The following is a 14,127-nucleotide window of genomic DNA, read 5'->3' on the forward strand; positions in this document are numbered from 1 at the left end:
TTGCTCTGGAATACAACTGTTATGACAGCCAGCTGTGTAGGTCTGACGTCCCAACCAGTAACTGAACTCAGTAAAGGAGGACAATGTTGTACGGTATCTTCATTAAACCAGCGACTGGTAGCTCCAGCCCTTGTGGCCTGATTTGGTTTGGTGTTTTCCCCAGCCCTACTGCTAACAACTGGTTCAGCTGATTATATTCCAAACTGAGGACAATGACCCACTTGTTTTGGTAATCAGTTGTGTTAGCAGGAGCTGGAGTCCCTATCCCTGTTCTACATTTACAAACCTGTTACAGTGGAGTGGTCTGTGATTGTGTTAATTTATTTTGTATTTTAACGTCTGATGTCATTTTAGTTTAGATGGCATTCCAAGCCACTCAGGAAGATTGTTGTTCTGTTTGATTAATAAAGTAATTTAATTTTTTTTCCCCACTCTCTGTCTGTTTGATTCTGTCTGCCTTCTTTCATAAGTGTTTTATCACACTCACCATTCAGTTGTCCTGATTCAGGATTTAGGCTGTGATTGGCTATTTAATGTCTAGCAGATTTACATTTTGAGGCAGTCTTTTCTAATTCTGGATGAAACAGGTACATTTTCTACCAATCTGATTACCTGATTATCATAGATTGAATTATGATTCCTAAAAATCCTCTAATTAAAATGATTAAATCACACATTGTTCTGGAGTACCAAAGGCCTAAAATACCTGATTAGGAAGGTAGGTGTGACTGAGAGTGAGGTTGGTTTTCTGATTATTATAGCAGACAAAGCTGAGCTAGTGAGGTTGGTTTTCTGATTATGAATGTAGAGGAAGCTGTGATAGTGATGTTGGTTTTCTGATTATGAATGTAGAGGAAGCGCCCTGATCATAATGTCATCCTGTTTTTATACCCAGTTCCAACATGAGGCCTCTGATCAAGTCTGCTCTCTGATTGTGCCTCTCATTGCTCTCATGTCAGGAAGTCCTCTTCCTTTCCTGACAGCAGCAGACAGGTGCTGGCCGGCCAACAGCTGATACAAGGATTGTCCCCAGTAGAAATGCAGCATGTTGCCCAGGAGGGCAGGGGGGCTGATCAGTAGATATGCAGCATGTTGCCCAGGAGGGCAGGGGGGCTGATCAGCCTGGGATCTGGTTACACACTGTCTGCAGTGCACACACTTTCTCAGGCAACCCAAGACACTCAGCACACGGGTGGCATGCATGGGCTCTGGCTTAACTCTGCCTCAGATGCACATTCAACTGGGCTACAGGACAGCCACATTTCCTAAACTGTCTGAAACACCAGAAACCTGGTCCATACATCCATAGAGCTAAGCAGAACTGATCCTTAAAATTAAACAGAAGTGTTCTGCACATTTGTGAAACTAAACAGGACGGGTCCTTAAAAATAAACCAAAATGTTCCATACATCCATAGAACTAAACTGAACTGATCTTTAGAACAACAGAAATTTTCCATACATCCATAGAACTAAACTGAACTGATCTTTAGAACAACAGAAATGTTCCATACATCCATAGAACTAAACTGAAAAGATCTTTAGAACAACAGAAATGTTCCATACATCCATAGAATTAAACTGAATGGATATTCAGAACAACAAAAATGTTCGATACAGAACTGATGCATAAATCCATCAAACACCAACAAGGATTCTGTTTCATTAGTCTTTATTTTGTGCTGAGGTGTATGTTTGGTTTGTTTTTACATTTCTTGTGCACATAAAGACTTGCATACAGAGACGTTTGTGAATATATAAAACGTAAAAATCGACCTCCCTGTAAAATCAACCTCCCTGTTAAATCGACCTCCCTGTTAAATCGACCTCCCTATTAAATCGACCTCCCTGTTAAATCATCCTCCCTGTGAAATCACCCTCCCTGTTAAATCGACCTCCCTGTTAAATCGACCTCCCTGTTAAATCGACCTCCCTGTAAAATCAACCTCCCTGTTAAATCGACCTCCCTGTTAAATCGACCTCCCTATTAAATCGACCTCCCTGTTAAATCATCCTCCCTGTGAAATCACCCTCCCTGTTAAATCGACCTCCCTGTTAAATCGACCTCCCTGTTAAATCGACCTCCCTGTTAAATCATCCTCCCTGTTAAATCATCCTCCCTGTTAAATCGACCTCCCTGTTAAATCATCCTCCCTGTTAAATCATCCTCCCTGTTAAATCACCCTCCCTGTTAAATCATCCTCCCTGTTAAATCGACCTCCCTGTTAAATCGACCTCTCTGTTAAATCAACCCTCCCTGTTAAATCACCCTCCCTGTTAAATCGACCTCCCTGTTAAATCGACCTCCCTGTTAAATCGACCTCCCTGTTAAATCGACCTCCCTGTTAAATCTAGAGGACATGTCATTCCCATGGAACCCATTCTAAAAATGGAAAGCATTCAGTTGAATTCCAGTCTTTTCATGAAGTACGCTAAAATTATAATTAGAATGACCCTGCCAAAATAGGCCAAGATACTCAATGTGACTGAAACTTCATTTCAAATCTGAGTTTTTTTTTTTATTGTTCAGGTCCCCTCCAATTTTCCTAAACTAATCAATGTAATCCACATGTCATTAGAAACTTTATATCACAGACATAATTTGTGTTACAAGTAGTTTTAAAAGGACAAATTCATATTTTCCTGAGCGACTTTTTAAAATCCATTTACAGTGTCGCATGCAGTGAAATTCAAATGTGGTTTACTTTCTGAATCGACTCCCACCTGGTCCTGGAGCATGCAGGCATAGTGGAACTGGAGGGTACTCATAGGCTTTGATATTAATTAATATAGGCACATTATATTTATTAAAATAGGCTGTAATATTTCAATACATTATATTGTTAATGTGGGCAATTATATTTCAATACATTTCTATGATTAGGGCAGTAGATTATAGTCTTTTATAGTCTTTTTTTATTTCATTAAACATGCAGTGTATAGCCTCTAGGGTAAATGAGTTAGGCGTTGTTGCTGCAAAGGCTTTGTAATTAATTTAAGTTAATTCGATACAGCCTACCTTTGCTTTGAAAATATAATATTGCCCTAATGAATTTAGGCTACCTACAGGCATGCTTCTGATTGATTTTAGATTTTGTAGGCCTAAATATTGTTATTTTTACACCTGCATACATTTGAAATGTTGAGTGTTCATCCCATACAGGTTTTATTAATCTATGCTAGCAGTCTGCTGGACTCCTGTTTTATCCAAAAGTATGAACAGGCAGGGTTGTGTATGGTACTGTTAAAATGTCATCCAGTCCAGTCACTGCTAACATGTCCATATACAGTTACTAGCTTGTTACATAGGTACTTTAATCGGTTACTTAATTTTGGGATTACCTAAACTCAGTAATTGAGTAACTATCCATTTTAAGAGGCCTTATGAAAAGACAAGAAGGATCCATTCAAATCCTCCCCCTTTAAGTAATCATCAACTTTTTCAAAATAACTCTATCTCTAATCTGATTACAAAATGGTTTGCTGTTTGTGTAACTGATTTCAGTTACAGTTTTCATAAGCAGATTACATGTAATAATTGACCATGTAACCCAGGTTGTGTGAGTGAGGGTCTCTGTTACAACATAGTGGCTGTTTTTAAACAGTAACTAACGCCTCATTACACCTATGAATATTCAGTTGCCCTAACGGGCTGCTGTTCGGAGAACTGAAAATTACTATCACTTTGAGAGACAAACAAACATACATTATAATTTGGATATATTATAATGTATATTTGTAAACACAGTATTTACAAACACATTATTTTAAACCATAATAAAAAACATATATAATGTTCAAGTAGAGCAACTTAAATTTCTTTAACTCTGCCTAGATAAACATTGTCTGATGGCTAAAATGCCAATATTGATTACGCTGTAACACATTCTACACAATGCTAACATCGCTAGATATGCACATGTTGCTAAAAGTCTAGTCTGAGGGTGGGTGAGAATTGTTTCCTGCATACAGAGAACCCCACTGGCACCATTTTCACTATACTTGGTAAATAATGCGTCTTGCCATAGAGAAATGGCCACCCTAGTAGATTTTCTGTATTTTTTATATTGTGACAAAAGCTTACTACATTACTCCTCTGGCACCCGATGATGATCTGCAAAATAAAACTATATGGGGCATCTATTGATAAATTTCCCTGAATGCAAAAACATTTTTAGATTAGTAATAACAACATAATTGACCAATAAACATTGATGTGGTCATGTTCTGGAAAAATACATGAATAGGAATCAGTCAAACCAATATTGTAACAGATTTCAAAACTGTCAAGACAACATATGCAAGAACATTCATATTGACCACACAGTGGCACTATGACTGATATGTTTGTATATCCCTTGTTCAGTAAAACTAAACTAAAATTACATTTGGCGCACATGCTCAGGTTTTCTGACCCTCGCTAACCAACGTGAACCCTCAGACACCACAGGAAATATTTTGGCTTAACTAAGGTGAATTGTAATTGAGATCCGGCACTGACAAAACTAATTTGAAATTGTCCAAAGGGTGTTGGGCAATATCTGTGAGGGTCAGTGTGTCTACCATTACCGTGTTCTAATTTATTCACTCCTCCACGGTTTAGTAACATACATAAATCCTTGGCTTGTGTCACAGTGTAACAAGACAGTTAGATTAGTGTTATCAACTTACAGGGAATGATATGGTAGGGCTGGCGATATGAGATATGGGGGAGTTTGACCTCGAAGTGGACAGGGGCAAAGGGACACAGAGTCGTGGCAATTTGGCCGAAGGATGTTGAAAGGAATAAGGTGAGGAGACAGGATCCTGGTTGAGGTTAGAGCTAAAGTTTGGATTGAGGGAATGACCAGGGTTTTATATTAGGCAAAGTTCGGGGGAACTGCTGGACATTAGAAACCCTCATTGAGGGAATACCTACAGCACTGTGCAAAAGCCTTAGTCACATGAAAGTCATTCTAAGGCCATTCGTTTGGGTAGTAAGTGTTTTCATTAAAATACATATCTATATAACATATACCAATACATGAATATAATGAATATTATTCCTTTTTACACATACACACTATCTGAATTAGTTTGACTTTCAGGTGTCTAGGACTTCGGCACAGTACTGTATGTGACAGAATGCTGGCGCACTGACAACTGCTCCCTGCAGTTTCATTCACAGCCTTTCAAGTTAGCCAGTTACATATGCTACCACATGCCGGCATCCATCTTGGATCTCCATGAACTCTCTAAGAGCAACAGGTAGAAAAACAACAAAATGGCCTCATTGACCACCATGATTAACATAGCATCTCTGTGCTCTCAAACAGTTCACCTGCGATGAATAAACCAGTGAGCATGTGGTTGAGCTCTGATCCTAGCTGCAACAGGTGCTGTCCTTTATGCAGAGTACAGGTCGAAGGTCGTGTTTCCCAGTACGAACTCTCCCACTCCAATCAGATACATAACTTGAGCTATACCAAACAGTGGAGCAATGACCAAGGCTCTACAGCCAGCACCCTTCAGGAAGGCCCCCGGACCCTCCTTACGCAGAATCTTACTGTCAGGGAGAGAGAGGGAGAGTCAGAGTGAAGGAGAAAGAAGGAGAGAGGAGGAGAGAATGGAGAGAGAGAGAGAGAGAGGCAAGATTAGAAGTTAATCTACTATAGTACATAAAATACTATACTATAGGACATAATAGTATAATGCACAGCATAGTATAATACAGAATAGTACAGTATAATAGAATGTAGTATGGTACAATATAGTACAGTGCAGAATAGTATAGTATAGGGCAGTATAGTAAAATGTAATACACTGTAGTGAAATATATTACCGTATAGAATAGTACAATATACTGTAGCATAGTACAGTATACTACAGTAAGAAATTGTACAGAATAAAGTAATACAGGACAAACTGAAGGGTAGGAGTCTCGAATGCTATTCGAATAAAAACTGTTAAATGGGTAAAAAATACTACTTACTATTGTTAATACTTTGGCAAAATTGCTTTTTTTTAGTACATGGCCAATATACCATGAGTAAATGTTGTGTCCTAGAAACAATATCACACCTATAATTCCTCATTACTGATACACAAAATAGCAGCGTCATCTTATTACCTGATACAGTCCACCACTCCACTGTATGTCTCCTCATTAGCTCCTTTACTCAAAGACTGGAGTCTGGTCTTGATCACTGGAGAGAGAGACAGGACAGAGCATTATCATTATGACTGGAGATAGACAGGACAGAGCATTATCATTATGACTAAAGAGAGACAGGACAAAGCATCATCATTATGAATGGAGAGAGACAGGACAAAGCATCATCATTATGAATGGAGAGAGACAGGACAAAGCATCATCATTATGAATGGAGAGAGACAGGACAAATCATCATCATTATGAATGGAGAGAGACAGGACAAAGCATCATCATTATGAATGGAGAGAGACAGGACAAAGCATTATCATTATGAATGGAGAGAGACAGGACAAAGCAGTATTATTATGACTGGAGAGAGACGGGACAGAGCATTATCATTATAACTGGTGAGAGACAGGACAGAGCATTATTATTATGACTTGAGAGAGACGGGACAGAGCATTATCATTATAACTGGTGAGAGACAGGACAGCATTACCATTATGACTGGAGAGAGAGACAGAGCATTATCATTATAACTGGAGAGAGAGACAGGACAGAGCATTATCATTATAACTGGAGAGAAAGACAGAATAGTGCAATATCATTATAATTGGTGAGAAAGACAATATGACGAGAGTGAGAGACATAATGTAGCCATTTCATTATCACAGGGGAGGGAGACACATTTGACTCTTAATGTACAGGTTGACCAACTCACCGTCGCAGGGGTTGACAGCCACTGCAGCAGTAGAGCCGGCGGCACAGCCCGCCAGGAATGACCAATAAAAAGGCACGGTGGTGTCTCCTAGCGACCGCTGGCCCAGCTGGTTGAGGTGTGCGAAGAGAGGGAAGTAGACTACGGAGAAGGGGATGTCCCTGAGAGGAAACAGGAAGTGAACACAGTGTCCTCTCACTGTGGTTTCATTGGTGTAACTTCCACTCATCTGACATTAAAGGCCAACTCCTGCATTGATGTTTCACTGTTCTCAGAGGGAGGAGGCAGCCTCAGCCCTTCTCAGTGGGGAGCTAAAGTCATAATAATGACACATACAACCAGTTGTTCTCCCTGAATAGCCAGACTGTCACCAGCCCTTTTCCTGACTGTGTCAACCCCCTGCTCCTTCTCCACCTGACCGTGTCAACCCCCTGCTCCTTCTCCTCCTGACCGTGTCAACCCCCTGCTCCCTCTCCTCCTGACCGTGTCAACCCCTGCTCCCTCTCCTCCTGACCGTGTCAACCCCTGCTCCTTCTCCTCCTGACCGTGTCAACCCCCTGCTCCTTCTCCTCCTGACCGTGTCAACCCCCTCCTCCTTCTCCTCCTGACTGTGTCAACCCCCTCCTCCTTCTCCTCCTGACCGTGTCAACCCCCTGCTCCTTCTCCTCCTGACCGTATCAACCCCCTCCTCCTTCTCCTCCTGACCGTGTCAACCCCCTGCTCCCTCTCCTCCTGACCGTGTCAACCCCCTGCTCCCTCTCCTCCTGACCGAGTCAACCCCCTGCTCCTTCTCCTCCTGACCGCGTCAACCCCTGCTCCTTCACCTCATGAGCGTGGCTCCCAGACCTCGGTACAGCCCCGTCACACCCTTGGTGGCCAGGAGCTCCCGTGCGATCTGCATGGCCGAGGGCCGGACCAGCGAAGGGGCATTGTAGGATCTACTCTGGACAGCGATGGTATTGCCCATCTGTAGACATGGAACCAGGGAGGGCATCACTCTCTGCTGGGCCACTGGGAGAGACAGAGGAGGGTTATGACAGGGAACCAGGGAAGACATCGGTGATATTTGACCTATACCAGTCATAGACAAGGTGATATTTGACTTGTACCAGTCATAGACAAGGTGATATGTGACTTGTACCAGTCATAGACAAGGTGATATTTGACCTGTACCAATTATAGACAAGGTGATATTTGACCTGTACCAGTTATAGACAAGGTGATATTTGACCTGTACCAATTATAGACAAGGTGATATTTGACTTGTACCAGTCATAGACATGTTGCTATTTGACCTGTCTGTACCAGTCACTGTCTAGTTGACATGACACTGTCTAGGTGACATAGGATCTGTACCACTCATAGACTGGGTGATATTTCACCTATACCAGACATTGACTAGGTGACATATGACCTGTATCAGTCAAAGATAACATGACTTATACAGTAATAGACTAAGTGACATATGACCTGTACCATTCATAGACTAGGTGACATATGAACTGTACCAGTCATAGACTATGTGACATTTGACCTATACCACCCATAGACTAAGTGACATATGACCCTTACCATTCATAGACTAGGTGACATATGACCTTACCAGTTATAGACTAGGTGACATATGAACTGTACCAGTCATAGACTATGTGACATTTGACCTATACCACCCATAGACTAAGTGACATATGACCCTTACCATTCATAGACTAGGTGACATATGACCTTACCAGTTATAGACTAGGTGACATATGACCTTACCAGTCATAGACTAGGTGACATATGACCTTACCAGTCATAGACTAGGTGACATTTTACCTATACCAGTCATAGACTAGGTGATATTTGACCTGTACCAGTGAGAGACCAGGTGATATTTGATCTATACCAGTCATTCATAGACTAAAACTATCCTGATTTTTAAGTATTTATTTTTTATTTTTTTTCTATGATGATTGACTAAGATCTTCTGGTGATCTGTATGGAAATGTGATCCTTCCTTGATCCATTAAAAGCTCTAGCCAATTGACAACTTCATCCTGATGCATTTCTCCAGGCAGAGACATTTGTTTCCAATAATTGTGATTTCTTTGAATCCAGTGTGTTTGGAGCCAACATGGCACCCAGTTTCCTTACCCAGCCTGCCTGCATCTTGCAACTGGATCTTTAGCATCTCCATAGGAGTGGTGATGACGACCTGACACATCCCTGCTCCACATCCGGCCATCATCTCCTTCAGCACTGTCAGTTTGCCCCTGAAAAACATCAACACAGTGGGGAGTCAAACAGCTCTAACAAACAAATATATTAATTGAATAAGACTGTGTGTATGTGTGTGTGTGTGTGTGTGCATGTGTGTGCGTGTGTGTGTGTGTGTGTGTGTGTGCGTGTGTGTGTGTGTGTGTGTGTGTGTGTGCGTGTGTGTGTGTGTATGCACTAACCCATCGTTGCTAAGTCGGTGTCGAAGGAAGTCGTTTGCTGCTAGTTTGATGGCCTTCTCAGGAGTCACCAGAGTAAGGTTCACTGCAGCTCCTACAATAACACAGTATTAGATAACACACACACATACACACAATACTGGCCTTACACACACACACACAATGCTGGCCCTACACACAAACACACAATACTGGCCTTACACACACACACACACACACAATACTGGCCCTACACAAACACACAATACTGGCTCTACACAAACACAGAATACTGGCCTTACACACACACACACACACAATACTGGCCTTACACACACACACACACACAATACTGGCTCTACACAAACACACAATACTGGCCTTACACACACACACACACCAATACTGGCCCTACACAAACACACAATACTGGCCTTACACACACACACACAATACTGGCCTTACACACACACACAATACTGGCCCTACACAAACACACAAAACTGGCCTTACACACACACACAATACTGGCCCTACACAAACACACAATACTGGCCCTACACACATGCAGCTATATCTCAGTCTTACCTCTGTACATTCCGAAGTAGCCTTCAGATCTGACAGTCTTAATGAGGCAGTCCATCCTACAAATAAACAAATAGAAAGCTAAGCCATGCCTTTGTCACTCCCAAATCATATTAGATTAGATTCAACTTTATTGTCATTGAATAGTACAAGTACAGTACAACGAAATGCAGTCTGCATATAACCAGAAGTTCAAATAGAAGAGGGCAGAAAATGCAAATATACAGCTCCAGAAAAAAGTAAGAGACCACTGCACCTTTTTTTTTCCTTTCCAGAAAAGTCAAAAAGGAAGGTTTTGAGTGAGGAACAGAAGGGTTAAAATTAAGAGACCACTGCAAATTGAACGATTCTGTTCCTCACTCAAAACTTTCCTGTCCAATGTTTTTGGAGCTGTATGTATGTTACAAGTGGAATGTATAGATGTGCAATGAAGGCAAATAGAGGAGAGCAGAAGTATTAAGAAGTATTAAGTATAATGTGTGTAATAGTTGTTGGGGTACAAATGGCAATTCTAAATGGCATTCTAGATGTGCAGTCCAGGGAAATTGAAGGAGTCAGGTGCCACTGAAATGCAGAGATAGCAGCAGTGAGGTAGATGTGTGTGTACAACTGTAGAAATGCAAGCATGATGGCAATTCTAAATGTGCAAGAGACACATAGGCCCCGCTATCCCCCACATTCAACCTGGACCGCTTCTCAGTCCACTGTCGAGTTCCTGGAGGTTCTGTTGTTATTGGCAACCTGAGCCATGATCACTCACATGTTCCGGTAGATCTGCTGTCCACTGCGTTGGTTCTGGAGGCGTGTCTTAGCGAGGTCGATGGGGAACACACAGGTCACACCCACAATACCTGCTACCCCCCCGTTGATCAGCTTGGCTGGGAGGCTGCACACACACACACAGACACACACACACACAGACACACACACACACACAGACACACACACACACACACACACAGACACACACACACAGACACACACATACACCCAGACACACACACACACAGACACACACACACACACACAGACACACGCAGACACATGCACACACAGACACACACACACACACAGACACACACACACAGACACACACACACACACACACACAGACACACATATAGTAGGTTTAGTTGCAGCTTTGACAGAAGTGATTTGTGTAACAGCTGTGAGGATGGAGAGCAGACTGCAGATATAAAAAAATGTATAACGAGTTGCTCACTAACTTCACTAAAGAACATTGACAGGTTTCTCCTTCCTCATGACACACGTGTCTCATTCAGGGAGAGATGTCTTTATCAAAAGCAAATTCATCCACTGCATATTTTTTTGTATTGTCTGCTATGATGCCAATAAACCATGCACAGGGCATTTAGCATACTTTGGATTTAGAGAGAGCTCTCTGATTTAAACTATAAATGGCATGTTCGGCTATCAAGTGTTGAACTATCATGAACTATCTTTCTCAAAACACTGTTCTGTAGAGGCCAAGGCTGTTACAGTGATCCAATGTCCCCAGAGAACACGGATTTGTTTCAAGCCGGATCCTGTTTCAGCACACTCCTTCCTCAATCTCTCCCACTTTCTCTCATTTGTCAGTAAAGCATAGAAATTGCCCAAATTTGTCGTTACATTAAAAAAACTGACAAGAACATCAATAAATAATTAAATAAAAGCCATATTGCGTGTTGTTTCATTGAGAATGGAATGGTCTGTGGCTGTCAGTTCACCTTGATGAAGCCGATACAATGCTTCTCTTTGGATCAATTGGACCGACAAGCAGGAAGTTGGTATAATCTTGTTTCTTATAATTATCAGTATCTTAAAAAAACAATTTTGATTAGTATCTATTGCTTTGTAACACCACAAATGACACACAACACAGCTTTGGAGTAGTTACAAGGTTTGTCTTTGCTATGGAGAGAAGCCAGAAATATTTTGGACACAAAACACCCTGCGTTGCTGGGTAAGTCTTCATAAACCCCATCCCCCACCCGTGACTTCATACCTTACATATCTGCTTGAACCTGGACATTCTGGCATGTCAGTCAATGGACCAAGAGAAACTAACCCATAGTTTTATTTTCTTTAAACAATTACAATCGTCAGCTAACTTGCCACTGCTACCTTAAAATGTATGAAAGAATGAAGAGATTTGGAGCATGTTTAAAAAGAACTCATGTTAATTCAATTCCACTTATGGATCGATGTTAATATAAAGCAATTTGGCCATTAGACTGAAAGGAAATAAGGATTGCTCACACACCCTGATGAGTTTCTCTTGGTTTGTATGCTACTTTCAGAGTGACAAACCATCAAGTAAAAAAAAGTGGAATTGTCTTTCATCAGACCCACTCAGGAATACTGGTTTTCCTTTTCAGAAGTTGTCAGAAATGTCCGCCATTGAAACCAGGCCCTAATCCCTTAAGCAGAGTCACTGCTGCAGTACAAGAAAATGGTGAAATCGGAGTGATTAACATCACTATTCTTAAGTCAATGTTCAGGATCCATTCTTGTACAGAATTGAACTACTGATATTGCTCAATGGAACATTTCAGGTTGACATGAGTGATACAGAGCAAAAGGAGAAAGGCAAAAGAGGGAGAAGATACAGAAAGAGTGAGAAAGAAGAGAGAGACAGAGAGAGAAACAGAAAGAGACAACATACTTTATCTGTTGCTGTTGTGCCATGGGTCTGCTAGTCTGGCTGGATAAGAGGAGAGGCTGGTTGGCTACAGACAGTTGGTGGAGGCGGGTCCTGGAGTAAGGGTGGCTGGCTAAATTAAGGTTGGCTGGCTGGTCCTGAAGCCTGAAGGAGAGGTCTGTTGCTGGGCGGAGGGTGAATGGCTGGTCTTGAAGCCTGAAGATATGGCGTGTGGCTTGGAGCGTTGGGAAGCTGGGTGCTGACCGGGTGGCTGGGACAGGGTGACTGAGGAAAGCAGAGGGAGACAGGCGCAGACGGGTTTATATACTGTCTCACAGAACCTGCTGGAGGCAGGCACGCAGAACTACACATCCCCATATGAAGCCAGCCTCCACCCACCCATCAACTCCTGCACCACAAAAAGAGAAAAGCACATAATGACAACACCATACATACAGTAACTTGTAATATTCTAAATGCCTTTATCCATTTAAAACTTGTATGAATTATGTGCCTAGTATTTCAGATTTGTTTCCTTTTGTTGTTTGTTATATCTATCTTGTTTTCAACTTGTTCTAGTGATTACTGAGAATGACTGAGGGAGACATTTATATGTGTCTGTTGAAAATCAGTTGAAAATCTACACCCCACATTTTACTTCCACATTCACATGCCATACTTTGAGTTGCATTTTTTACTATTCCTAAAATTTATTATTTATAAAAATACAAAACGGAATTATTATATCTTGATAAGTCTCCACCATAAAAGCAATCCTACATCAGCTCTGGTGTAACCAATCCTCTTCTAAGTCTGTTTATTATAGTCTGGTTACTGTAATCTGTTTACTGTAGTCTGGTTACCGTAGTCTGTTAGTTATAGACTGGTTACTGTAATCAGTTTACCATAGTTTGGTTCCTGTGATCTGGTTAAAGCAGTCTGGTTACTGTAGTCTGGTTACTGTAGTCTGTTTATTAGTCACATTTCAGTAGTCTGTTTGCTTTTGATTAGATTAGATTCAACCTTATTGTAATTGCTGGTGTCTTTGGCAAACTTGACAATGGTGTTGGAACTGTGTACAGGAACGCAGTCGTGGGTGAAGAGGGAGTTCAGGATAGGGTTCAGCACACAGCTTTGTGGAACGCCAGTGTTCAGGATCAGGGTGGAGTTGTCTAACCTGACAGACTGGGGTCTGTTGGTTAGGAAGTCCAAAGCCCAGTTGCAGAGAGGGGCGCTGATCCCCAGGTCATGGAGTTTGTTGACCAGCCTAGAGGGGATGACCTTGTTGAATGCTGAGCTAAAATCTATGAATCGCATTCTCACATAGGTGTTGGTTTTATCCAGGTGGGTCAGGGCAGAGTGTAAAGCTGTGGAGATGGCATCCTCTGTTTATTATTGCCTGGTTACTGTAGTCTGGTTACTATAGTCTGTTTACTGTAGTCTGGTTACGGTAGTATGTTTATTATAGTCTGGTTATTGTAGTCTCTTTATTAGAGTCTATTTATTATATATTCTGTTTTTCAGTTATAAGCCAAGTCTTATTGTTAACGTGTCTGAGCTTTATGTTATTTTGTTAAGTAGCTGATTATACATTTTTATCACATTAATTTATCTCACAAAAGCAAATAGTA

The 14,127-nt window shown here is 41.5% G+C and overlaps 1 protein-coding gene across 1 annotated transcript; it reads right to left on the reverse strand.

Moving 5' to 3' along the window:
* Positions 1-1,654: 1,654 nt before the first annotated feature.
* Positions 1,655-12,784, reverse strand: LOC105028941 (mitochondrial glutamate carrier 1). The gene is made up of 9 exons (XM_029124001.2): positions 12,521-12,784; positions 10,613-10,738; positions 9,856-9,911; positions 9,292-9,382; positions 8,987-9,105; positions 7,675-7,861; positions 6,854-7,011; positions 6,109-6,184; positions 1,655-5,544 (listed from the first exon to the last, which is right to left on the reverse strand). Exons 1-9 carry the CDS (start codon positions 12,541-12,543, stop codon positions 5,385-5,387), a joined length of 996 nt encoding a protein of 331 aa, XP_028979834.2. The 5' UTR covers positions 12,544-12,784; the 3' UTR covers positions 1,655-5,384.
* Positions 12,785-14,127: the final 1,343 nt, after the last annotated feature.

This window comes from Esox lucius, chromosome 12 (genome assembly GCF_011004845.1).
Source record: "Esox lucius isolate fEsoLuc1 chromosome 12, fEsoLuc1.pri, whole genome shotgun sequence".
In the NCBI taxonomy this organism is placed as follows: Eukaryota; Metazoa; Chordata; class Actinopteri; order Esociformes; family Esocidae; genus Esox; species Esox lucius.